Here is a 24,513-nt window from a genome sequence, read left to right as displayed (position 1 = left end):
AACCAAATTGGTACTACCAATCCACTATTCATCCCAAATCGGCAATTGCCTCCAGCTTAGACAATGCATCAATGAAAGACAATTTGCTTGCCAATTCACTATTCACAATTCAAATTTGAATAATTCATTAATTCAAAATAATGTTAAACTTATAATTTAATTAATTAAATAATTAATAATTAGATTAATCATACAATATTAATTTAAAAAAATTAATGAAATTTTTTTAAAAACAAATTAAATTGTATATCAAGTATAAATATCATTCCCAATAAAGAAAAACATAGATATCGTTATCATAAAAAAAAAAGGGTATTTTGTTGTGAGAAGATTGATAATTGAAAGAAATGAAGAGAAGATGGAGAGGTAAAATTTTAATTTTTGAAAATTTTGGTGTGAGAAATTAAAGTGAGGAAATAGATATTTATAAAATTTTTGAAAATAAATTTTAAGAATTTATTTTACCTTACGGATTATTTTTTTGGTGAAAAAAAAATTACCGTTGTCATTTAATCGCAACCATTAGATCGAAGGATCCAACAGCTACAATTAAATAATCGTTACAGAAAAGTATGGGCAAAAAAAAAAAAAGAAGTCGTTGGCAACAGGTCTACAAGCTTGTGGAGCCCACTACGACGGTCGGGCAATTGGCTTGTTGGTGCATCTGCTCTAAATGGTTAAACGTACCAGCAGCCTACTTAAAATTTTCTAGACCCTGCAACCAAACAAACCCAACGTGCCCGCCCCTAGTTTTAGGCTCCAAATCCAATTGGTCCAAAATTGAACACGGCTTCGCAGAACCCTCCTCTCAAAGTCATCACCCACTCACAATCATCAGCATAGACCCCGATCTGCCCCCTGAGAAAAAAAAAAAAAAAAAACCACCATGGGATTCTTCACCTTCGCTGCTGCAGGCGGCGGCCTGATTCTGATGGGCACATTCGAAGCCATCTCCTCCTCCACCGTCGACCCATCTCCACCGTCCACTCATCCCCAATCGAAACCGCAAAGGACCCAGTTCAAATCGTCGTTCATCTACTTCCTCCTCGCATCCATTCTCTCCTTCCTCTTCATTCTCAACTCGTTGATTTCTTTCTTCGACGCCTTAAACTCAAACGACCGGGTCGGGTCGGCCCAGCAGCTCCAGGTCCTCGCGATTGCCGCCCTCTTCTTCCTCTACTCCATCACCGGCCTCCTGGTAAACTTCACCAACTCATCTTTCCCTTCTTCGCTGCTCAATTTGATCGTCCTCTTCGGTTTCGTTGAAGAATTCATGTACTTTTATCTTCAAAGAAAAGACACTGCTGGAATCGAGAATCGATACTTTGATCTGCTGCTGGTGCCGATTTTCGTCTGCGTGTTCTCCACAGTGCTTGAATTGCACAACCCTAAATCGATTTTCCCCAAATTGGCTCGCGGAGTTGGCTTGGTTCTACAAGGACTGTGGTTCTTGCAAATGGGTCTTTCGATTTATACGCATTGGATGGCTCATGGGTGCTCATTGAAGGAAAAGAGTAGAGGGAATTACACGGTTAAGTGTAAGGGGCACCCTGAATATCATAGGGCTAGAGCTATCGCTACGCTTCAGTTTAACTGCCATTTGGCTCTGATAGTGGTTTTGGTGGTGGGGCTGTATTCGATTGTGGCGAGGAAAACAGGAGTTGTTGCTGATTTCTCGAGCTATAAGCCGCTTGGCGCGCAGATGCAGCATCAGATTGATAGTCAGGGGCAGTTTACTTTGGATTCGGAGGATGATAGTGATGAGGAGGTTAGAGAAGAGGGCAATGTGGTTATGAACAAGGCCGGCGGGGAAGTGGAGTTGGGTGTGAATGGTAATGGGACTTATAAATGAGGTAAAATCTCACCAGTTTTGATATAGTGAATGTAAAACTCCACATTTCTTTTGTTCTCTTTCAGTGTATTTTATACAATTGAGTTGAGTTAGGATGTTATGGTTTTCAGCTTAGTTCGATGTGATGCATCGAGTTGTGCATTTAGTTTCTTCCAGTGACTTCAGGAACTGCATTCCCCGATGTCGTATGGGTTGAATATTGATATTGAGTAGCTAGATGTTCTTTATAGATGAGCTTATGTAGTGATTTGGATAAATGTCGACACTTTAAACAGATGTTATGGTTCTTCAATCTTTGATTCTAAATAGCTTTATGGTAAGTGTGTCAACTGCCATTGGGTTATACCATCAAAAAATTTCACTGTTTGATAAGGGTTGTAATAAGGTAATTGAAAGTGTTGCTCTGTGTTTGCAATTTGGCTGCTAAACTCAGTTGCTGTAGTTTTGTGAACATTCTCAGGTCAACTGACATGTTAGTACTAATTTACTTCTTCCCTTTGCTCTGGAGTATGGAATATTGGTGGCGTAAATCAATCTTTGTGTAACCCTCCCCGTCATAAAGATCATAAAGAGGAAGATACAAAGAAGAGTGGGTATCGTTGATGTTTAAGCTGGAAGAGAATATGTATATAGGAGCAGGGTAAATGTTAACCTTTTGTTCTCTAAAACCTCTTTCCTATGTTTAAATGAAACTTCATTACTTGTTTGATTTTCTTGCATCGCCTTGAAATTATGGATGTGAGGATAATAGCCTTCTTTCTCTGTATGAACCCGTCGCAAAAATGCTCTGCCTTGTAATGTATATTGTGCAACAATGGCTACTACGGTTTTCATATCATTCCTTCACTGATGGACGACAAACATGGGGTTACCCTCACTGTTTCGCATCACTCCTAATTATAGTTTCGCATGCTTGATTGAACAACAAAAAGAAAAACTGAAATGATACTGTTTGAGCCCAAAAGTATTTTTGGCAAGATCTCTTAGGGGATTTAGCACAGCGGGCCGATACCTGCGGTTCAAAAATAAGCCTATTTGGATTTGGGTTATAGCTTCACTCATTCCGTGATCCATAAGGAAAACGAGTCCTTATTGGAATCAAGTAGCGGAGATTGAATAGGAAACTTCAATCAATAATCCTTTTATAGCAAGGAACAGTCGAAGCCCTAGGTATAAATTCCAGGTTTCAAGGACGAATTACAGACAACTCTCAAATCAACTAATCATACAGATTATCAAAGCCTCTCCGGAGCAAACCTACCCGCAACTTAGTTGCAAACCAGCGAAGTAAGGGTAACTTCCTCGCAACCCAACGAAGCTAAAGTCACGTTTTAGCAAAACCCGTGTTTTCTCCAAACTTCCCAGTGATTGCTCTGCTCAACCTACAACGTTGAGTATCGATTCGGTGTCGCGAAGAGATCATAACCAAAGCCCTTACCCGTAAGGCAAGAAGTCTTTTTCCGAAAGGCATAGAGAAGAACCTGGTGACGAGGTTGGTGCTCTCCTCGTCCACGGCGTTTGATCAAGAAGTCAGGTCAATGGATTCTCCAACGACTGCACCCCACGGTGTTGCACGCCTGCGCACACGCTCGAAAGAGACAGTTTGCACCCATACTGGTTTTGGAGCCAAATATTTTGGCACACCCAGTAGGACCCACAACGGCTTCTTTGTGATCGCAACCATTGGGAAATCAAGCGCAAACCCTTACCAGAAGGTTTACGTTAACTGCCTGTTAATGCTCAAAGTCTGGCGGTAGCCAAACCTCCGTTTAACGCAGGTCCGGTGGGCGGACCGCTACTCTGTATACTTGATGATCTTCGCTGGCTACCAAATGAAAGACAGGGCGTCAGAGGGAGACCGCGTTGGGCGGTCTTCACTTCTCCGATGCCTAAGTCAGTTGACACATATAGGCAGCACAATAATAAATGAGTAGTTAATGCGTCCAAATGAAGAGAGAAGAGAGGACCTATTTATAGTTGAGGAGGGGTCTGATCTTCTCTCTGTTTTCGATGTGGGACTGATGTGCTTCAGTTCTTAGTTTCAGTAGCTTCTGACGCTGTCTTGGCGCGTCGGCGGTGATCTGGGGACGATCCTGTGCCCAGGCCGTAGCCCGCCTGGCTGTCTATCCGTAGGACATTACTTTGGTGGGAGTTGGTACTTCTGGCGGTACAATGAGCGTAGCTCATTATAGCTAATTATGCTTGCAAATGTACATGTAGGTACAAGTCCCCCAAGTCCCCAGTCAAGGAGGGCAATCTTGGTTGGGGAGTTGATCGGCGGTTCCGAAGCGTTTTCTTCCGCTAGGATTTGCAAAAGCATAATTAGCGTCAGTGCGTTGTCAGCCATGGATATTACTGAGCAAAGGCTTTATACCCTTTCGGGCGGGCCCCTGCTAGGCCCCCCAGGGAGTCCCCCACTCCCCGGCTAAGATGGACCTCCGGATGGTCGCAAAATTGTTTGGTGAGGGGGAGCTGCACGGAGCAGAGGGTGTTGGGTAGTGAGCCCAATCTTTAGTACCCGAGTGACGGGGGTCAACGTACCTGATCAGGACCGTCGTAGACTGTTGAATAGTCCCCGTGTCCCGTAGGGACAATCTGACTGTAACGCCACGTGGCGGTCGTTTGTCAGAATGAGGTGTGGCCTCGGGATCCGCCGCTGGCGGATGTCCCCCCGCTGGTTGTAGCAGTAACAGCGTCCAGTAGACGTGCTTGGCGGTACTGTATTGAGCGGTACCGCGCTGAATAAAGTACGCAACTTGCCAGATAAAAAGAGGGTTCCGCTAGAGGTGCGTAGCGGAAGGCGCCCCGTTTGCATGATGACAAGGGAGAAGTTCCGCTGTTGGGAGACTTCGTGGATGACAGCTAGTAAAAAGTTCCGCTGGCGGGGTTCCGCTCAGCGGAGACCGTCATTTGGAGAGGACAAGTGAGAAGTTCCGCTGGCGGGGTTTCGCTCAGCGGAGACCGTCACTTGGAGAGGACAAGTGAGAAGTTCCGCTGGCGGGGTTTCGCTCAGCGGAGACCGTCACTTGGAGAGGCCAAGTGAGAAGTTCCGCTGGCGGGGTTTCGCTCAGCGGAGATCGTCACTTGGAGAGGACAAGTGAGAAGTTCCGCTGGCAGGGTTTCGCTCAGCGGAGACCGTCACTTGGAGAGGACAAGTGAGAAGTGCCGCTGGCGGGGTTTCGCTCAGCGGAGACCGTCACTTGGAGAGGACAAGTGAGAAGTTCCGCTGGCGGGGTTTCGCTCAGCGGAGACCGTCACTTGGAGAGGCCAAGTGAGAAGTTCCGCTGGCGGGGTTTCGCTCAGCGGAGACCGTCACTTGGAGAGGACAAGTGAGAAGTTCCGCTGGCGGGGTTTCGCTCAGCGGAGACCGTCACTTGGAGAGGACAAGTGAGAAGTGCCGCTGGCGGGGTTTCGCTCAGCGGAGACCGTCACTTGGAGAGGACAAGTGAGATTGCTTCCATGACACGCCTTGTCTGACGGCGGTTGACACGTGGCGAATAACTAGAGGGTTAGCGTGTGGAGACGCGTCTCCTCAGTCTGGCCGTCTTCTCGCCATTAATGAGAGTAATGATGGATTTCGTAACCGAGGCGACGCCTCGGTTAATCCGGAGGGTTAGTGCGAGCAGGGGACACGTGTACGGCTGGGGTGTGATGTCGTTTTCTAGCGGACGGCCCAAAAGCCTCTGATGTGGACATAAAAGAGGGGGAACGCATCGAGAATGGACACTGCGAAAACCATTCGAACCTTAGCCGTCTTCAAGCTCTGCCCATCCCAGATTGAAGAGAGTGCCGTGCGTTGGTGGGGTTCTCGTGGTCGGAGAGACGAAAACTTCTGTCGTCGGAGCATAGCGAGCATCACTACGCCAGAGAGTTTACGACTGAGGTTAGTGTTCTGGTTATCCTTCTTGTCGCATTCGTTTCTGTCGATTTATCGGTTTGGTGGCTATTTCTGGGATTGGTGTGTGAACTCGTTATCTTGGTGTTCGTCGGGGGTGTAGGGTGAGATTAGGGGGTAGGTTATGGTGTTTGACAGAGGGTTGACACTTAGGGTTTTGCTAGATGGTGGAATCTGGGTTGAGGGGGTGTGTTCATATTTTGGTATTTTCTGGGTAGCTGTTCTTGGTGTGCTTTGCTTTGCCAACCCCTGAGATGCCGGACTTGCTCTCTTATGATTTTGTGTAGCAGCTGAGGCTGAATATATATATATATATATATATTTTTTTTTTAATGTAAGGAATATTTTTGGGTGGGGAGTCCCAGCCCTGAATATATGAACTATGGAATTTTTGATGTTTTGTGATGACATGTCTATACCGCTAGAGTTTTGACTTAGGATTTTCTTTTGCAATCAATGAAACACTAAAGGAATTAAGATTGGTCCAAGTGCACAACGTAGCGGACGTGGTCCGCTAACGATTACTGGCGTTGCCAGCTGCCCTCAGTGCTAGACTTGGTAACAATGGTTTGAATAATTCCTCGTTTCATTGATAACTGACTGGTCAGTGTTTACAAAAGTGGGGATGTACCCGTTGGGTAGCTTCCCTTAGCTAAATATTGAACAAAAATTTAGCTAAGTCAAGATGCTCCTGGGTAGCGACATGACTATTTGTAGTAATACCGAAGGTGTTCGGTATTCCAAGGGTGGGTCGTAGTGACGCCATCCTTGTCCATTAAGTAGAAGGTGCCTGGGCCAACAACTTCTACTATTTTGTATGGACCTTCCCAAGTTGGGCGGAGTTTTGTTGGCGGTGGAATGACTTCCTTCATTACCCAGTCCCCCAGTTGGAGGTTCCGGGCCTTGACTCTGGCGTTGTAGAAACGCGATACTCGTTGTTTGTTTTGCAGGTTTTGCAAATGGGCCTTGTGTCGTTTTTCCTCTAGGAGGTCTAAGTCCAGGTTGATGCCATCGCCGTTGGTCTCTGGGCGGTAGCCCTCGACCCGAGCGGTGGGTTGAGTTACCTCAACAGGCAGAACGGCCTCAGTTCCGAACGTCATACAAAAAGGGGTTTCACCAGTGGCGGAGGATGGAGTCGTCCTGATGGCCCATAGCACTTCTGGAAGCTTTTCCGCCCACAAACCCTTGGCAGTGTCGAGTTTGTTTTTTAGCAGCTTCTTGATTATCTTGTTTGCTGCTTTGACCTGGCCGTTGGTTTGGGGGTGGGCGACAGATGCGAAGCTCATCTTGGTGCCCAGATTGGCGGTGAATGAAATGAGCTCCTTGTTGTTGAACTGTGTGCCGTTGTCTGTAATGATTGTATGTGGGACACCATAGCGGCAGTAAATGTTTTTCCAGAGGAAGTGAATGACCTTGGCGGTAGTGATGGCCGTCAGTGGCTCTGCCTCTATCCACTTGCTGTTGTAGTCGATAGCAACAATGATGTACTTGAACTGTCCTTTGGCGGTTGGGAATTTTCCCATCAAATCGAGGCCCCATGTAGAGTGAACCCATGGACCGATGATGATTGAAAGTGGTTCCGCCGGTGCATGTGGGAGATCAGCGAACTGCTGGCATTTGTGGCAAGATCTTGACACCTGCCGGGCGTCCTCACCAAGCGTAGGCCAAAAGTAGCCCTGTCGCATTGTGCGATTGGCCAGGGATCTGGCGCCCGAGTGGTTTCCGCACTCCCCGCCGTGGATTCCTGCCAACACGACCTTTCCCTCCTCTGGGGTTAAATAGCGGAGGTTGGGGTGAGTGAACCCCTGGCGGTAAAGCTTGCCATTCTGGATATTGTAGCGGGTTGCTCTCCGCTGAATTTGGCGTGCCTTGACCTTATCCTCTGGTAATGTGCCGCTGCGCTTGTATGCAGTGATCTCGTCCATCCAGCTGGGGTTGATTTCAATGTTGAAGATCTCCGCTAGGGTCTTTGTGATGCTTGGCTTGTCAAGGCATTCCACCTTTGTGTCCGCCGGACTTTGATGCGGCTGGGTGGTTGCCAGTCTCGCCAGTGAATCAGCCTTGGCATTCTTTTCCCTGGGGATTTGTGTGATGGTGTGAAATTTGAAATTTTTTAACAGCGTTTTGACGTATCCCAAGTATGCCGCTAACTGTTGGTCCTTGGCTTGGAAGCTGTCGTTGACCTGGTTAACGACTAATTGAAAGTTGCTGAATATGTTGACGCTGTCAGCCCCTGAGTCAATGGCGAGGAGCAGACCGGCGATAAGTGCCTCGTACTCCGCCACGTTGTTTGAAGCTTTGAAGTTGAATTTCAATGCGTACTCCGCGTTCAGTCCCCCGGGTCCTGCTAAAATGACCCCGGCGCCGCTGGCCCTGGCGCTGGCGGAGCCGTCCACATGCAGGTTCCACTCTGACTGTAGGGGAGTTGCCTCCTCAACGGTTACCATTTCTGGTCCGGGTTCTGGTTCAGTACCGTGTTCTGGCTGACGCTTGGTGAGTTCAGCGATGAAATCCGCCACTGCCTGGCCCTTCATGGCGGTTCTTGTGCGTTGTTTTGAGGAGTTTGAAGAATGGGGCACACTTATCAGTGAGTCGAGAGATGAATCGAGAAAGGGCGGTTAACTTGCCCTGGAGGCACTGGACGTCCTTCTTATACTCGGGGTCCGCCAGGTTAAGGATGGCCTGTACCTTGTCTGGGTTAGCCTCGATGCCCCGCTCGCTGACAATGTATCCCAGGAATTTGCTAGCGGTGACTGCAAAGAAACATTTTTCTGGGTTGAGGCGCATACCATAGGCCAAGAGAATGGTTACTATGATCCTGAGGTTTGTCACATGTCCGCTGGCCTTTATGCTCTTAACTAGCATGTCGTCCACGTAGACCTCGATGATTTTTCCCAGATGCTCAGCGAACATGGCGTTCATCAACCGCTGGTAAGTTGCACCGGCGTTCTTCAGACCGAAAGGCATGACATTGTAGCAGTAAAGGCCTTTGTCGGTGGTGAAGGTGGTGCATTCCTGGTCGCTGGGGTGCATTTTGATCTGATTGTATCCGGAGAAAGCGTCCATCATGCTGAGGAGCTCATGTCCGGCGGTTGAATCAACCAGCTGATCGATACGAGGTAGCGGGAAACTATCCTTTGGGCATGCCTTGTTGAGATTTTTGAAGTCAACACACATCCGCCACTTGCCGCTGGGCTTTTTGACCATTACCAAATTTGAGATCCACTGGGGATAGATGACTTGGCGGATGAATCCAATGTCCTGGAGTTTGGCGACCTCCTCTCCGATTGCCCGGTATTTTTCCTCATCGAAGGCCCTCCGCTTCTGCTTGATGGGATAAAAGGAGGGCTTGATGGTCAGTTTATGAGTGATAATTTCAGGGGAGATACCTGGCATGTCCGCGTAGGACCATGCAAAGACGGAGGCGTTATGACGTAGGAATTGAATGAGTTCTGCCTCCACTTCTGGGTCTAGTTGGGCGCCTATGCGGACTGTCCGCTCAGGGTGCTCGTCTGAGATGCAGACAACTTTCAAGGATGTGTCCGGGTTGACCGGCTCCTTCCTTACATACTTCTCCTCCTCATCCCTAGGGTCCTCGAAGATATTTGGTGGCGGTGCCTGGTTTCCCACTGTCAGGATATCATGGCGGCGTGTTGACCGCGCTATAGTCGTTGAATAACACTCGCGTGCCAACTGCTGGCTTCCCCTCACACTGCCCGTGCCATTAGGTGTGGGGAACTTCATGAGAAGCATGTATCCGGCGATAATGCACTTAAGCTTGTTGAGCGCCGGTCGTCCGAGGATGGCATTATACGAGCTGAGACAATCAACGATTATGAATTCTGTATGTACCTCCGCCATACATGGACTAGCGCCAATAGTCAACCGCATGTAGTCAGAACCGAGCGGTTGTGTGACGTCACCGGAGAAGCTGAGCAGTGGCTCATGGTCCTGGAGCAACTTGTTATTCCGCTTGAGGTGGCTGTAGCAACCGCTAAAGATGACGTTGACAGCGGACCCGCTATCTACCAATATTCTCCCCACTGAGAATCTGCCAAGAATGGCGTCGACCAAGAAGGGGTCATCATGGGGTAGATGCACCCCGCGCTCCTCCTCCTCTGAGAATGTAATAGGTTCCCAGCCCGCCTTCGGGATTTTGGCGGATCTCTCGTAGCGGATATGGCAGACTTCCTTTGGGTGATTAGCGCGTGCGTAACGCTTCCTTGCTCTGTGAGACATGCCCGTGATTGGAGCACCGCCGTCGATGGTGTTAATGCGACCCAAGGTCTCTACGTTGGCGATCACGGGCGGCGGTTGGCGCACCTTGAACTGCTCCAACCTGCCTTCACGGTATAAGGTCTCAATGGCCGTTTTCAGTGCGTTGCAGCCGTTGGTATTGTGGCCGCTGTCTTCATGGTACTTGCACCACCTGCCGGTGTTTCTAGGTTTGCCCGTCTTTGGGTATTTTGCTGGGGGTGGTGGCGGGATTTGATCCTTGCACTGATTGTATATTTCTTCGTACGAGGTCGTGAGGATCGTGAACACTGCATACCGCTGAGAAGACTCCGTTTGCTTGTTGCGGTTATCCTCCTGGGTTGGGCGGTTGCCCTTATGGTATTGGTCCTTCTGCCACTTGTTCTGGTAGTGGCCCTGTTGCCATTCCCTTTTCTTGTCAGTTGGCGGTGCGGTGGGTGCTTTATTAACGGTCTCATGCTGACTGGAGGTGGGTTGTGTTGTCTTTGCTGGCATTGCCGGTGGCGGTGGGGCTTCTCCATATGTAATGAATTCCGCCTGGGCGTGAATGACCGCCTCACTCATGATATGGTCATATGCCGCGTTTGGATGGTTGTAGTTGAGGTGATAGAGGAACGGCCCCTTGAGGAGTCCTTGCTTGAAGGCCGCCGATGCCATCGATTTGTCTAGATCGCGGCACTGAGATGCTGCCGCTCGCCACCTTGTGATGAATGCCTTGAGTGATTCGTTTTCCCCCTGTTTGACGCTGAACAGCTGACTTGTGTTATGATGTCCGGCGGATAATAAGATGAACCGGGAGAGGAAGGTATGTGATAGTGCATGGAATGAGTCAATGGATCCCGGCGGACACTCGAAGAACCAATTCATCGCCTCTCCGTCCAGTGTTTCGCTGAACAAGTGGCACAGGGTGGGGTCGTCAAATCCCTTGTTGTTGGTGACCTTCTTGAAGGTGTCCATGTGGACGAAGGGGTCGGACGTACCGCTGTAGTGTGACATCTTTGGAGTTTTTGCGTACGCCGGCCTGATAGCTTGCAGAATTGCAGCGGTGAAAGGCCCTGGTCTGGACGTGAAAAGTGGACCTTGAGTTGGTGCCGGGGCGCCCGACTCCGCCCGTACCAACCTCTGTTCCAACTGTTGCATCCTTTCCAGAATTTGGGCTGTTGCGTCGCCGGCGGATCCGGCATATGTACTCCGCTGGGCCTGCCTACGCCTTGGCGCAGGCGGATTGCCCTCAGTTCTTGCCCTAGCTTCCGAGCGGTTGGTGCGCGGCACTGACTCTGCTTCCTGCTCCAACATGAGCTGGGGGATGGGCGGTGGTCCCATCCCCAATAGTTCAGGTGGATCCAGCGGAACCTGCATCTGTATGACTGGTCGTGGTGCTAATGTGCCAGTGTTGGGCTGACTACGCATGGTGCTGTGTGAATGCTCGCTTTGCGTTGGATTGGCGGTTCTTTCCAACGACCTTTTCAGGTCATCAAAACGTGACATCAGCGTAGCCACCTGTTTTTGGGCCTCAGTCTTCTCTCTGCGCTCCTCTTCATGCTCTCTGTTTGCCTTGTGAAGGTCTGCCATTGCCAGCTCGTACATGGCGGCGAGGTCCTGGCCTGGTGGGCGGCTGCTGCTTGGATTTGCCTCACCGCCGGGGTTGGCCGGGGTGGTGAATAGTGCGCGGTTAACACCTACTCCTGGATTGGAGGGTTGGGGGATGGCGGATTGGTCTGCCTGCTCCTCAGCGTTTCCCCCGCTACCGCTAGTCATGGTAGTTGTGATGGGATGACCTTTTGTTCAAGGGTTCCCACAGACGGCGCCAATGTTAATGCTCAAAGTCTGGCGGTAGCCAAACCTCCGTTTAACGCAGGTCCGGTGGGCGGACTGCTACTCTGTATACTTGATGATCTTCGCTGGCTACCAAATGAAAGACAGGGCGTCAGAGGGAGACCGCGTTGGGCGGTCTTCACTTCTCCGATGCCTAAGTCAGTTGACACATATAGGCAGCACAATAATAAATGAGTAGTTAATGCGTCCAAATGAAGAGAGAAGAGAGGACCTATTTATAGTTGAGGAGGGGTCTGATCTTCTCTCTGTTTTCGATGTGGGACTGATGTGCTTCAGTTCTTAGTTTCAGTAGCTTCTGACGCTGTCTTGGCGCGTCGGCGGTGATCTGGGGACGATCCTGTGCCCAGGCCGTAGCCCGCCTGGCTGTCTATCCGTAGGACATTACTTTGGTGGGAGTTGGTATTTCTGGCGGTACAATGAGCGTAGCTCATTATAGCTAATTATGCTTGCAAATGTACATGTAGGTACACTGCCCAAACCACAAGACTTCCAGTTACAGGCCGCACTCTTGTGACGACTGTCGTGGTCTTTCCGACGAGCAGGTAACACAAAAGTTCTCACTCAACCCACCATCACCAGACATGTCAATAGAACAGGGTGGAACTCCACAGCCCGCTACTGAGGGCGACAAAAATCTTCCTGTCCAGCCTAAGGAGGCTGGCGGCGCAGCCAACTGATTATACGTATTTTTATATGTGTAATTATATCTAAAATACCAGAATTAAGCTAATTCTCAAGTCAATTATAATGTAATTAATCCATTTTTATTATTTTGTAGAAAATATGCGGAATTGAAGAAACAAGGCGAAAATGGAGCAAAGTTGGAGTAATTTGGAGTCTCGATAAAAGGATGAAATAGTTTACGCGGGTTAAAAATAGTCAAGGCCATTAAAAGAGTGTCTCCGATAGTATGTGTGGAATTGCAAGAAGAAGAAAAAGAATGAAGAGATAAAAAGAAAGAAAAATAAATAAATAATGCATCTTAATTAATTAAGTTAAGGGTCCTTGACCCAAAGCACCAAAATTGGCTAAAATTATCCCACTTACCCCAGCAACAGATTTTTATTCTCACTTACCCAATTTCAAGTAAAATGACAATTTGGTCCTCAGCTTAATTAAAAAACTACATCCATGCCATTGATTTCTCTCTCTCCTCTCTCATCCATCTCTGATCAGACTCTCTCTCTCTTCTCTCTCATCCCTCTCCGATAAGACACACACTCTCTCTCTCCAGAAGGCGTTTGTATATCCACGTCATCGCTTTCCTCCTCCTCTCCACAGCCGTGTTCTTCCCCTTCTCCTCTGACCCGGCCCTAGAGCTCGCCCGGATCCAACTCATCCACGTCGGAGTCCACTCGTCGTCGGAAATCACCCTGGATCTCTCCTTCTCGCTGACGATCAAGGTCGATCAGTTCTCCGATCCACCGCCGGTCATGGAATCAGACTCATCCTCGAGCCCAGAACCAGACTTCACCTTCGCCTTCAACTACCGCAATTTCTCCGATCAGGTTATGGAAATTGACGAAGCCGCAAAGCCTTTTGGCTCTATCTCCACATCGATGAAGGAAGAGTGCCAGTTCTCCGACAATCCGGACAGAGTGCAGGTCCGAGATTTGCTCCGGGTCGGAGCTCGCGTCGCACTGTGTCATTGGATCCGGTGATTATTGGTCCGGCTCTTGACTTGGGTGCCCAAAGCATTTTCTGGGTGCCCAAATCAGTTTTTATTTTTTTTTATTTATTTTTTTTAAGTAATGGGACAGAAGGACAAAAAAAAAAACAGTTTTGAATGTCTATTGAGGGGCAATAGACGTATGTTAAAGGTCTATTGGGGGGCAATAGACGTTTTGAATTGATGTAATCTTCTCGTTTTTTTTCTTTAATCAAAGTTTTATTTGTGTAGTTTTAGGAAAATTAATTACCATTTCGGTAATCTAAACGTCTATTGGGGGGCAATAGACGTCTACTGGGGGGCAATACATGGCTGATAGTCGTCTATTGGGAGCCAATAGACGTTTATTAGGGGGCAATAGACTTCTATTGGGGGGCAATAGACGTCTATTGCCCCTTTATTAGGGGGCAATAGATGTCTATTGGGGGAAAAAAAACTTTTCGGTGAGATTTTCAGCAAATTCCGATGGGCGGCAGCCGGTGACCGGAATCCGGCGACCGGTGACCGGATTCCGGCGAAAGTTGGCCGGATTCCGGCGGCCGGTGACCGGCTCCGGCGAAGTCTCCTATGGTTTCTCTCTCTTCCATTTTCTCTCTCTCTCTCTAAGTAACAAAGGGGTGAGGGGTAAAATGGTATTAAAAAAAAATTAAAAACAAAAAAAAAATCTTAATGGGGTATTAGGGAACACTCCCTTAGAGTGTATTGGGTAAGAGAGAATTAAAAAAACTTAATGGGGTAAGTGGGAAAAAATCCCTAGAAATGGGGTAAATGGACAAAACCCCTTAAGTTAATTAATCAATTGATTAATTACTTAATTAATCAAGTTTTGTGGGTGTCCATCAGCCATGCACGTGCAGCACCTTAATTAAGGTTGTTTAATTAAGCAAGCCTTTTCCCACACGTGTCAACCAACCATGAGCTCTTTCTTTCATCCTTGCACGGATCAGCCGCATCTCACCATTCACCATTTCATTATTCTTCCTTCTTTACCAATCTGCACCATACACGTGTTCACTTTTTTATCTCTTCCCTGATGCACACCACAACAACCCATATATAATTGTATTGAAGGCTTGAAGTAGGGGTAGACCACAAACAGCGCCGCACAGCAGCCACGGGAGGGCTGCTGCCTTTCCACTCCTCCCCTTCCATTTCTCTTATTTTCTTTACTTTTCTTATGGGTATTTGGAGGATTTCTCACTCAAGCTTCAAAGAATCATCATCAAGAGCACCACACCTCGATTTTGGGTACATGGGTGAAGAAATTACTTGGTTCATACTAGCTCATAGCTAGAAGTGACCAAGCTAACTCTCCCAATCTCTTCCTTATTATCTATTCCATAATTTTATTTGCTATTGATGATGTATTTGACTATGGATAGTGAGTAGTTTCATTTTGGGAGTTAGGGTTGTGAAGCCCTAACTCATCTTGTATAAATATTGATGTTTTACTTTTAATAAATGCAATTTCCATTGTGTATGCTTTAAATCCGAATTTATTGGTCCTTAGAAGCATGTTTCCAGGCTTTGTCACCCTTTGAAATTATGTTGTGGGCAATTGTGATGAGTAGATTGATAAATTGACAACTTATTGTTCTTGTTGCATCTAGGATTTAAGTGTGGTAACCATTAGCTAGCTTAATTGTAGCTAAGCTTGCTTGGGTCTCTATTATCTTGCTCTCTAGGCCTCTAATTTTGGATACTGCGGCCTTAACCGGCGTAACGCCCAAATTAGAGAGTTGATTGTGGCCTTAACCGGCATAGTCAATACACCGAAAGGATAATTGGTTTAGTAGCCTTAACCGGTACTAGATACGGGACTCGACACATATAGGAAATCCATGCATTTGTGAAATTGACATCAATATTTGCAAGAGAGTTAGTGTGAATCACCCGACACTCCCATGTTCCCATTAATTTGAAAACCCAAATTTAATTTTCTAGTTCGTTAATTAGTTGTTTAGTTTACTTTTCGATTGCGTTTAGTTTAGTTAATTCACAATTCAAAACTTCCTCCAATTTTCGACTCATTTGTGCATGTCCACCACTAGGCTCTTAGTTTTAATTAGACATAGGTGAAAATCAAAGCCGAGTATTGCTAAGGCTTGGTGCCTTAGAATAACATTTTTATTTATTTTCTTTTTCTTTTTCCTTTATTTGCTTAGTAACTCTAGTTCCGACCACCCAAGGATTGTGGGTTAGCCACTAATCCCTGTGGTACGATAATTTTGGGCTTAATACTTCTCTATCTTGACAATGATACGTACGCTTGCGTAAATGTGTATCCAAGTCACCAACACTACCCAAGTGGCCGCGAGTGAGGGGACAATGGAGTCATTTGTGCCCATTATCGCCCCGGCGAATGCGAGCATTGAGGAGCGGCTTGCTATCTTTCAACAGAATAATGCTGCATATAATGAAAGGATGGAAAAAGCCCTCGCGGAAGAGTGCTGAAGGCTTGATGAAGTCTCGATCTCACTGCGAAATCTTGAAGCAAGTTCGCGACAAACGCAGGGGCAGTGGCAAGATACGTACAAGAAAAGCCAGGAAAACCATAAGGAGCTTGTGGATATGATGACCGGCCAGGCCGCCCAGAGCAAGCGTATCTCTGCTGACATCGCTAACCAAGCAAAGCATACTGCGTCAGAATTGGCAGTGCTTCGCAACGAGGGATCTAATCTTGCGACCCAAGTCGCCATGCAGAGAGCTGAGTTGGATCAGGCTAAAGAAGTTCTGAATAAAGCTTTGGGGGATCCTAACGCCATTCTTGGCTCACTTGGACAACCTTCAGGCACTGGCAAATACATACCTCCTAATGCTCGGGAGAAGACTAGCGGCAATACCGTTACACCAGCTGCAGCCGCCTTTGCCTCAGCAACAAAAAGCAAGGACAAAGCCCTGTTAATTGGTGGTAATAAGGCTACTCCAACTCCCTCGCAGAAGAGTAGGACTCTGAAGACTGGTGAGGGCACTCCTCCTGACCCTGCTGCATTTACTCAATACGACAGTGATGGGGCAGAGAATGTCTCTAAGGAACTTCCAGGGAATTATTATGACATTGACCAGGCTGGCACTCCGATCAAGATAACGGCCTTGGTAAAGGATGTGGCCGTACCAGCTATGACACTACAGCCATCCATTATTTCCCTGACAAATCGCCTAGGGGAAGGTATAGTAGCCGTTAGCCAAGCTACACCTCTGCAGAATGCTAGCCAGAACGTGGCGATACCTCCTCCTAATCCGGGCTATGTGAAACGTGAAGAGGTTGAGGAGATGATCAGACTGGCGAATCCTAGGGCCCACCTAGATAGGGTTTATAAGGGACCTTTCCTGCCGCATATAACACTCGCGCCTTTTCCGAAAGGCTACAAAAATATTATATTCTCTACCTTTTCAAGAGAGGATACTGAGGACGCGTCAACCCATCTGGCCAGGTTTAAGGTGCAGTGCGGCCAATACCAGAATGATGACATCCTCAAGTGCAGGATCTTTGGCACTTCTCTATCTGGCGCGGCTTTTAGATGGTTTTCTAAACTGCGGCCAGGGTCAGTGGTTGATTGGCCAGCAATGGAAAAGCTCTTTCAAGAGACTTTTGGAGCAATTGAGCCTGAGGTTGACTTGGCCTCTCTCACCAGATGGCCCAATAGCCCATCGAGTTTGCTGTAGCTTATCTTCAATGCTTCCAGATCCAAAAGGCTAAGTTAAGCATGATATTGCCTGAAAGAGAGTTGGTTAAATTGGCAATCAAAGGATTGGAGCCACGTCGGCGAAAGAAGCAACATGGCAGCATGATCCAGTCAATGGGAGAGCTTATCACAGAAGTAGGAAGCTTTGAGCATATCCTCAGAGAGACTGATGCTAGGAAGAATGCGTCCAAAGGGACATATGTACCAGGAAAGCATCGTACAGTAGCCACGTTGCACTTCCAGCCGATTTCCTATAATCCTTACTATCATCATCAAGGGGAAGAAGTTCGCCAGGAAGAAGATATGAGGAAGAGACTGAAGTCTCCGCGTTTGAATTTACAGGGAGGAAGAGCTCGGCCTTCAAGCAGTTGAAAATATCTAAGGAGCCTGTCAAACTCAAATCTGTAGTCTTTACCAAACCTAAGTTCGCGACATATACATATGATGCCAATAAGGCACATGAGATTTTAGATGAAATGATCTCCGCGAAGATGGTGAAAATAGACTTCGGACCGTTCCCTCGACCAGATCAGCTGAAAGGAAAGAAGTACTGCAAATTCCACAACTTGTGGAACCATAACACGGCTGACTGTGTAAAGCTGAAGGACCAAATTCAGGTATGGCTCAATAATGGTAGTTTGCAGGTGGAAGCTTCGACGACCGCAGCAGCATTAGTAGACCAGAACCCTTTCCCAAACACCGAGGTCAATATGGTTGATGTGAACTGGACCAAGAAGAACAAGAGAAAGCCAACCTTAGACCTAACTACAAAGGGGCGAGAGGAGAGGACAGAAGGGGGCGAGGCCCCTGCAAAGGAGAGAGTTAAACCAGTCAGCGAAGCCTCACCAGTAGTCCTTTGTTCGCGATGTAAGGAAGAATTTGGCATCCAAGTGTCACATGAAGAAGTCGAGCAAATATTTCGTTTCGGTTCTTTCCCGCTAATCAAGTGGGCCTCACTGTCGCGAAACTATCAACCGTCGAGTCTAAGAGCAAGTGACAAGGTAGGATCATCGTCATCCCCAAGGGACTCCAACTTGTTCAAGAAACAGAAAGCGGCTGCAGCAGAATAGAAACAAGATGATAGGGCTAGAAATGAGCACAAAGATATCTTGAACAGGCCGTACATTCTACCTTCTTCAACGTCCTCCATCAAGGAAGGAAAATGGTACACAGGAGAGAAAGGGAAAGCGGTGGAGATTAGCCCTTCCGAGAAAAGGAAGCTGCAGCGAAGGTTCGGGGAGGCCAAGCGAACATTAGAAGCTCTCGATCAGGGCTTGATTAAGCCTTCGCAATTGGTCAAATCACCTGAGCAATATCAGAAGGAGATGGAGGCGCTAGCCGCTAAGCCATTGGTGGATCCCCGCAATTTTCAGAAGCAAGCACGCTCGGAGTCAGGGGCTTCTAAGCCTAGTGTTTTCTGCAGGATCAAAAAGGAAAGAACACCTCCACCAGCCAGGAAGGAAAGCTCGCCCACTAGGCGACCCCATATCAGGAGTAGGTTGTTTCGCAAGGAACCAGAAACTAAACCCTCAGTTTTTGGGAGACTGGGGGGCAAGGACAACGCTACAGATGCCTTATAGTGGAAACCTAAAAGGATTCAAAGTCTTGTAGTCGCTCCCCAAAGGAGAACGCAACAGAGGCATACAGGTCGGATTCACCAAAGCAGATTGCCGCGACTCAGGAGCACAAGCAGTGCCAGGTAAAAGGCCTCATAGAGGAGTCGTTAGTTGCTTCATTGGTCAAACAATTCAACACTGACATACCAGTTGATGAGCCCAAACACAACCTGGATGAGGAGATGGACGAGACAGAAGTGTTAGACACCTTATGCACTACCGGTCGCCGCACAGGAGTGTGTGGAAGCTGAAGGAGGCAGCGAACAGCCTTTGCAGATTACCTCAGCAGCCGCGACACCTGTGGAAGAGGCTGTGTTCTTGGAAACAGAGGATGCCAACACCAGAGAGTCTTTAATGAGCTTTACAAAGCCAACACCTTCTATGGTTCAACACATGAGACCTCTATATATCACAGCGGAAATTGGCGACACCAAAGTCAGCAAGTTAATGGTCGACACTGGAGCGGCAGTTAATGTCATTACTACAAGGACTATGCACTTGCTTGGAATTAAGAAAGAGAGGATTCAGTCTATATCCCATCGCTTAAGAACTTCGCGGGGACGGTAACGAAGACATTGGGCCTATTATTCCTGCGTATCAAGGTCGGCCCCGCAGAGGGGGTATATGCTTTCTTTGTGACAGACTGCTATGCGGCGTATAGTGCCATTCTAGGCAGAGACTAGATCCACCGAAGTTATTGTGTCCCATCAACTCTTCATCAGGAATTGATTATGTGGAACATGGCTACGAATATGGCTGAAGTGATTAAGGCTGATCCTCGCCCGTTCTCTATTTCTGTGAATTACGTAGATGCCAGGTACTACTTGGAGCCAATCACTCCTTTACAGGTCAGTGGCATCGATGACAAAGGCCGCCCCACAGGGGTGATGGCCTCTGAATTGGTACAGTGGGGGCTTACGCTCGCGAAAGAAGGCCTGGAAAGGCCTGGCCACGCTGTTCCCAAACCTTGAAATAATTACTGGATTACGACCTTCCAGAGGAAGGGATAGAGGCCTTCCACTCTTTGTACGAGAGATTATCCTCATATATGGTGGAAAAAGAGGCCTATGATTGAATCGCGACCTTGGAAATAGTTAATGAGGAGCTTTCTGACCATGAAGAGGAAGAGGAAGACATTCAGCTCGCCCCAGCGACATTGGACGACACACCTCCTAAGGTCAGGGACCCTACTGAGAAGGTCAATCTTGGAACAAAGGACGAACCCATGGAAGTGGCTATTAGTGCGTACTTAGAGCCTAGCGAGAAGGAGAGGCTCATCGACTTATTACTGGAATTCAAGGACTGCTTGGCGGAAAAATACGAGGATATGTCAGGCCTGTCACCAGACTTGGTATGCCATCAGCTGCCAACACTCCCTGACAAGAGGCCTGTGAAGCAAGAGCTGCGAAGAATGAATTCGGAGACCCAGGTTCTAGTTAAAGAAGAAGTCGAGAGGATGCATAAATCAGGCATCATCAGGGTGGCCAAGTACAATCAATGGCTATCTAACATAGTGCTTGTTCGCAAGAAGAATGGCAAGATGCGAGTCTATGTGGATTATAGAGACCTTAATGTGGCTACACCTAAAGATGTTTATCCCATACCGGTCGCGGATATGTTGGTAGACGCAGTAGCGGGACATGAATTGTTATCCTTCATGGATGGAACTGCAGGATACCACCAGATTCCGGTCGCGGAAGAAGACAGACATAAGACCGTGTTTCTCTGCCCAGGCTTCGCGGGAGTTTTCGAGTATGTGGTCATGCCTTTTGGTCTGAAGAATGCAGGGGCCACGTATCAGAGAGCCATGAACCTGATCTTTCATGACATACTTGGGAAGATTTTGGAGGTTTACATTGATGACGTGGTCGTGAAATCTAAAAAGCGAGGGGAACATATCGTAGATCTTAGAAAAGTTTTCGAGCGCATGCGGCTACACAAGCTCAAGATTAATCCCGCCAAATGTATTTTAGGAGTTCAGGCAGACTTTCTAGGGTTCATAGTCCATCAAAGAGGAATCGAGGTCCCTGAAGATAAGGCAAACATGGTCATCAACGCATCTCCCCCGCGAACGAAGAGGGAGCTACAACGACTGTTGGGTAAGATCAACTTTTTGCGCCGTTTCATCTCTAATTCTGCAGGTAAAATCTGGCCTTTTTCCCCGCTGCTGAAGTTGCAGGGATAGAACGAGTTTGTTTGGGAACTTCATGAACATCAAGAGGCTTTTGACAAGATCAAGGCCTATCTGGCAAGTCTTCCTGTACTAGTTCCCCCCAAGGATGGTTTTGCATTAAAACTATATATTTCAGCAGCAGAGACTTCCATTAGTAGCCTCCTCGCTCAAGATGATGAAGCTGGCATCGAACATGCTATCTTTTACCTCAGTCGGACACTCACAGATTGCGAAACAAGGTATACTCCCATGGAAAAGCTGTGCCTCACTCTATACTTCTCCGCGTGCAAGCTGCGACATTACATGTTATCCTTTACTACTTGCGTCATCGCTCAGACCGATCTAGTAACATATATGCTGTCGCCACCTATCCTAAAGGGATGCATAGGCAAATGGGTGCTTGCTTTGTCGGAATTTTCGCTACAATATGTCCCTCAGAAAGCAGTGAAAGGACAAGCCATCGCAGACTTTCTGGTGCATCACCCCATGCTAGACGTTCCTACGGTAAGAGATTTAGAAGTTGCTACTGAAACTGTAGATCGCCCGGATCTGGCATGCTTACCTGAGTATGCCATGTTACATCAAGCCACAGTTTCACTCCAACCCTGGGTGTTATATTTTGATGGCTCTAGAACAGAGACACTGGCCGGAGCCGGAGTCGTCTTGGAAAATCCAACTGGCGATTGTTTCTCATATACCTTCCAGTTAAAGTTCCGGTGCACCAACAACTAGGCCGAATATGAGGCCCTTATTATTGGCTTAGAGGTGTTGCTAGAACTGGGAGTCAGAGACATCCAGGTACGCGGTGATTCTTAACTCGTGATCAATCAGCTTCGCGAGAAGTATCAATGCTCCAGCTACTTGCTTGCGCTGTATTTGAATCGCGCTCTTGAACTTCTGGCCCAATTTGAGGACGTGGACTTGGAGTATATTCCTCGCGAGAGCAACTTCGCGACAAATGAACTTGCTCAGTTGGCTATAGGCGTCACTTTGAAATATGGGGTTCGCGAGCGAATTCTCAAGGTTGAGCGACGCACGCTGCCTTCGTAGCTTGCACGACCTGACCCACCAGAAGAGCCTACAGTGGCGGCTCTTGATCCTATTGATGTGGATTGGCGTACCCCGTTAATCGCCTACCTCACGTAGCCGGATCCCACTGCAGACAGGAAAACCCGTTTTCTGGCACTAAATTACTTCCTCAGAGGCGACGAGCTACGTCAACGTGGCGAAGATGGCATCGATTTCAGGTGTGTCTGTGGCCGCGAAGCGAAAAGATTAATGCGAGAAGTATATGAAGGCGTGTGTGGAGCTCATCAGGAGGATCCAAAGATGTGCTGGTTCATCAGGAGACATGGGTACTATTGCCCCAACATTTTGAAGGAGGGATTGGTCGTTGTGTGTCACCACCTCCCAATAATCCTACACATTCGATCAAGGTTGTCACTATTGTATCGCATTCGCGAAAGGATGCTAAGATTTCCAGGCTCATGGACCAATCCAGCACATTCCTAATATTCCCATGCAACCTATCATTAAACCTTGGCCTGCGTGAGGCTGGGCTTTAGACTTGATCGGAATGATTCACCCGCATTCTTCACTTCAGTACAAGTTCATCATCATCGCTACTGATTTCTTCACTAAGTGGGTGGAAGCTGAGCCTTTGAAGGAGGCCTCTGGAGCCACCATTCGCCTATTCATCTTTCGCAATATTATCTGCAGGTTTGGCATCTCAGAGGTCTTAGTATCTGATAGGGGGTAGCGTTCATGGGTGGTGATGTCGAAAAGCTCGTCAGTGATTATGGCATCCAATTTGTCCATAGCACGCCCTATTATGCTCAATCCAATGGTCAAGCAGAGGCCAGTAACAAGATCATCATCACTCTATTGAAAAAGATGCTTGTGGAGAACGCTCGCCAGTGGCATGAAACATTGTATGAGACATTATGGGCTTATGGCACTTCTAAGCGGAACCCTACTGTGACCACCCCCTATGCGTTAATGTTTGGCCACGATGTGGTTCTCCCTTTGGAAGTGAATGTTCAATCCCTTCGCGTCCAAGATCAGCATCAGTTGATCAGTGAAGATTATGTCCAGGCTATGTGGCAGGAGCATGAAGACCTTAGTGATAAGCGCTTAGAGGCTTTGGACAGCTTAGTGATGGAGAAACAACACATCGCTCGTGCCTACGATAAGCGGACGCGCGGCTGTAGTTACAAAGAGGGTGAACTGGTTTGGAAGGCAATTTTGCCATTGGGCGAGAAGTTGACTAGCCGCGGTAAGTGGACTCCGCGTTGGGAAAGACCCTTTGTTGTTCACCGAATTTTGGAGCGCGGGGTGTTTCACCTAAAATATTTGGACAGCGACCTCCACCGTAACCCCATCAATGGCAGGTTCTTGAAGAAGTATTACCCCAGTGTTTGGGAATTCGAAGATCCACCAACTCCGCCTGTTACTGGGGGGAAAGAGGGGTAACCATAGTCTTCCTTGGTTTGCGTCCCTTCCTTTTCGGCCTTTTCTGTGGCCTCATTCCTCTGTCTTCGCTTCACCTACTAAGACTAGGGGAGCAACACTCTACACATTAAGGGCTTGTTGTAGCGGCCTTATGTATCTCTTTCTTCGTTGTAATTTTTTACAAGGATTTATTTGGATTTATTTTTTACATTTTTCTTTTGACAATAAGTGTTAGAAGCATGTAACAGGGCCTATACCAGAGGCCATATTGTGTAGACAGATATTGAAAATAGAGGAAGAAATATGCTTGGATTCATAAAGTGGCTTTGCGGCCAAAAGCAATACAAACACATATGCAAATTACACAGCCAACAATGGTTGAAAATCATAAGGGTTTCAGATCTTCTAAAAATTTCTGGATTTATGAGTCTTTGTCTCTGGAGGGGTCAGTGGAATGATCGATCTTCCTCTTTCTCTCTTCACCCTCCTCTGATCTGAGTCGCTGCTGCTACCATTGGTACTGGAAGAGGAGGGAAGGAAATAATTCATCGCAACCCTTCCAGTGAGTTATCCTCCGGAATGGAGATGGTCATCAGAGCAGCGCGCGGCCCAGCTGCCTCAACTCCCTCAAGGGGAAAAACAGAAGTCTGTCCTTCAAACCCTTGAGGTAGGGCGTCGAAGAAGAGCGTAGGGCCTCAAGTGGTCTTCCACCCTTCTTCCTTTTGCTCCGCGCGAGGGAACCTAAAGAGGGAGACTCCCTAGAATGCAGTACCCCGCGTATTCTTCAGCCTAACTCGAACCGGTGAATCCCGTCCAGAATTTCTGAAGCCAAAGACATGCAGCTGGACCTGGGATTAGGCCATAAGACCTACCCAGGAAATGAGATTAAGCCATAAAGCCTAGGATATAGTGGCTAAAGGCGAGAAGATGAGATGATTTCAAGAATAGGAGGAAGAGAAGTAGGGATTGCAAGATAATTTCTGGAGGAATCATGTTTGCGTGTATTTGCACTCCTACGATATAGGTATTTATATGGGCCAACTTTAGTGGCCTCAGCCTTTTGGTCTTGGCAGTTGAAGTA

At 47.6% G+C, this 24,513-nt stretch overlaps 2 protein-coding genes across 4 annotated transcripts; both read left to right on the top strand.

The window, feature by feature from the left end:
• The first annotated feature begins 714 nt into the window (after positions 1 to 714).
• On the top strand, positions 715 to 2,561 carry LOC133726489 (uncharacterized). 3 transcript variants are annotated; one of them, XM_062154036.1, is made up of 2 exons: positions 715 to 1,853; positions 2,295 to 2,561. In XM_062154036.1, the coding sequence occupies exon 1, from the start codon at positions 887 to 889 to the stop codon at positions 1,850 to 1,852; it is 966 nt and encodes a 321-aa protein (XP_062010020.1). In that variant the 5' UTR covers positions 715 to 886; the 3' UTR covers position 1,853; positions 2,295 to 2,561. The 3 variants fall into 3 exon arrangements, with proteins under 3 accessions (XP_062010020.1, XP_062010021.1, XP_062010019.1); XM_062154037.1 differs by lacking the exon at positions 2,295 to 2,561 and adding an exon at positions 1,963 to 2,144; XM_062154035.1 differs by having other exon boundaries at positions 716 to 1,853; positions 2,313 to 2,561.
• A 20,184-nt stretch (positions 2,562 to 22,745) lies between these two features.
• Positions 22,746 to 23,453, top strand: LOC133734122 (uncharacterized). The gene has a single exon (XM_062161762.1). It carries the CDS (start codon positions 22,746 to 22,748, stop codon positions 23,451 to 23,453), a length of 708 nt encoding a protein of 235 aa, XP_062017746.1.
• Positions 23,454 to 24,513: the final 1,060 nt, after the last annotated feature.

Source organism: Rosa rugosa, chromosome 1 (genome assembly GCF_958449725.1).
Source record: "Rosa rugosa chromosome 1, drRosRugo1.1, whole genome shotgun sequence".
NCBI lineage: Eukaryota > Viridiplantae > Streptophyta > Magnoliopsida > Rosales > Rosaceae > Rosa > Rosa rugosa.
The sequence above is the reverse complement of the archived record's forward strand: the minus strand, read 5'-3'. Positions and strand labels throughout refer to the sequence as shown.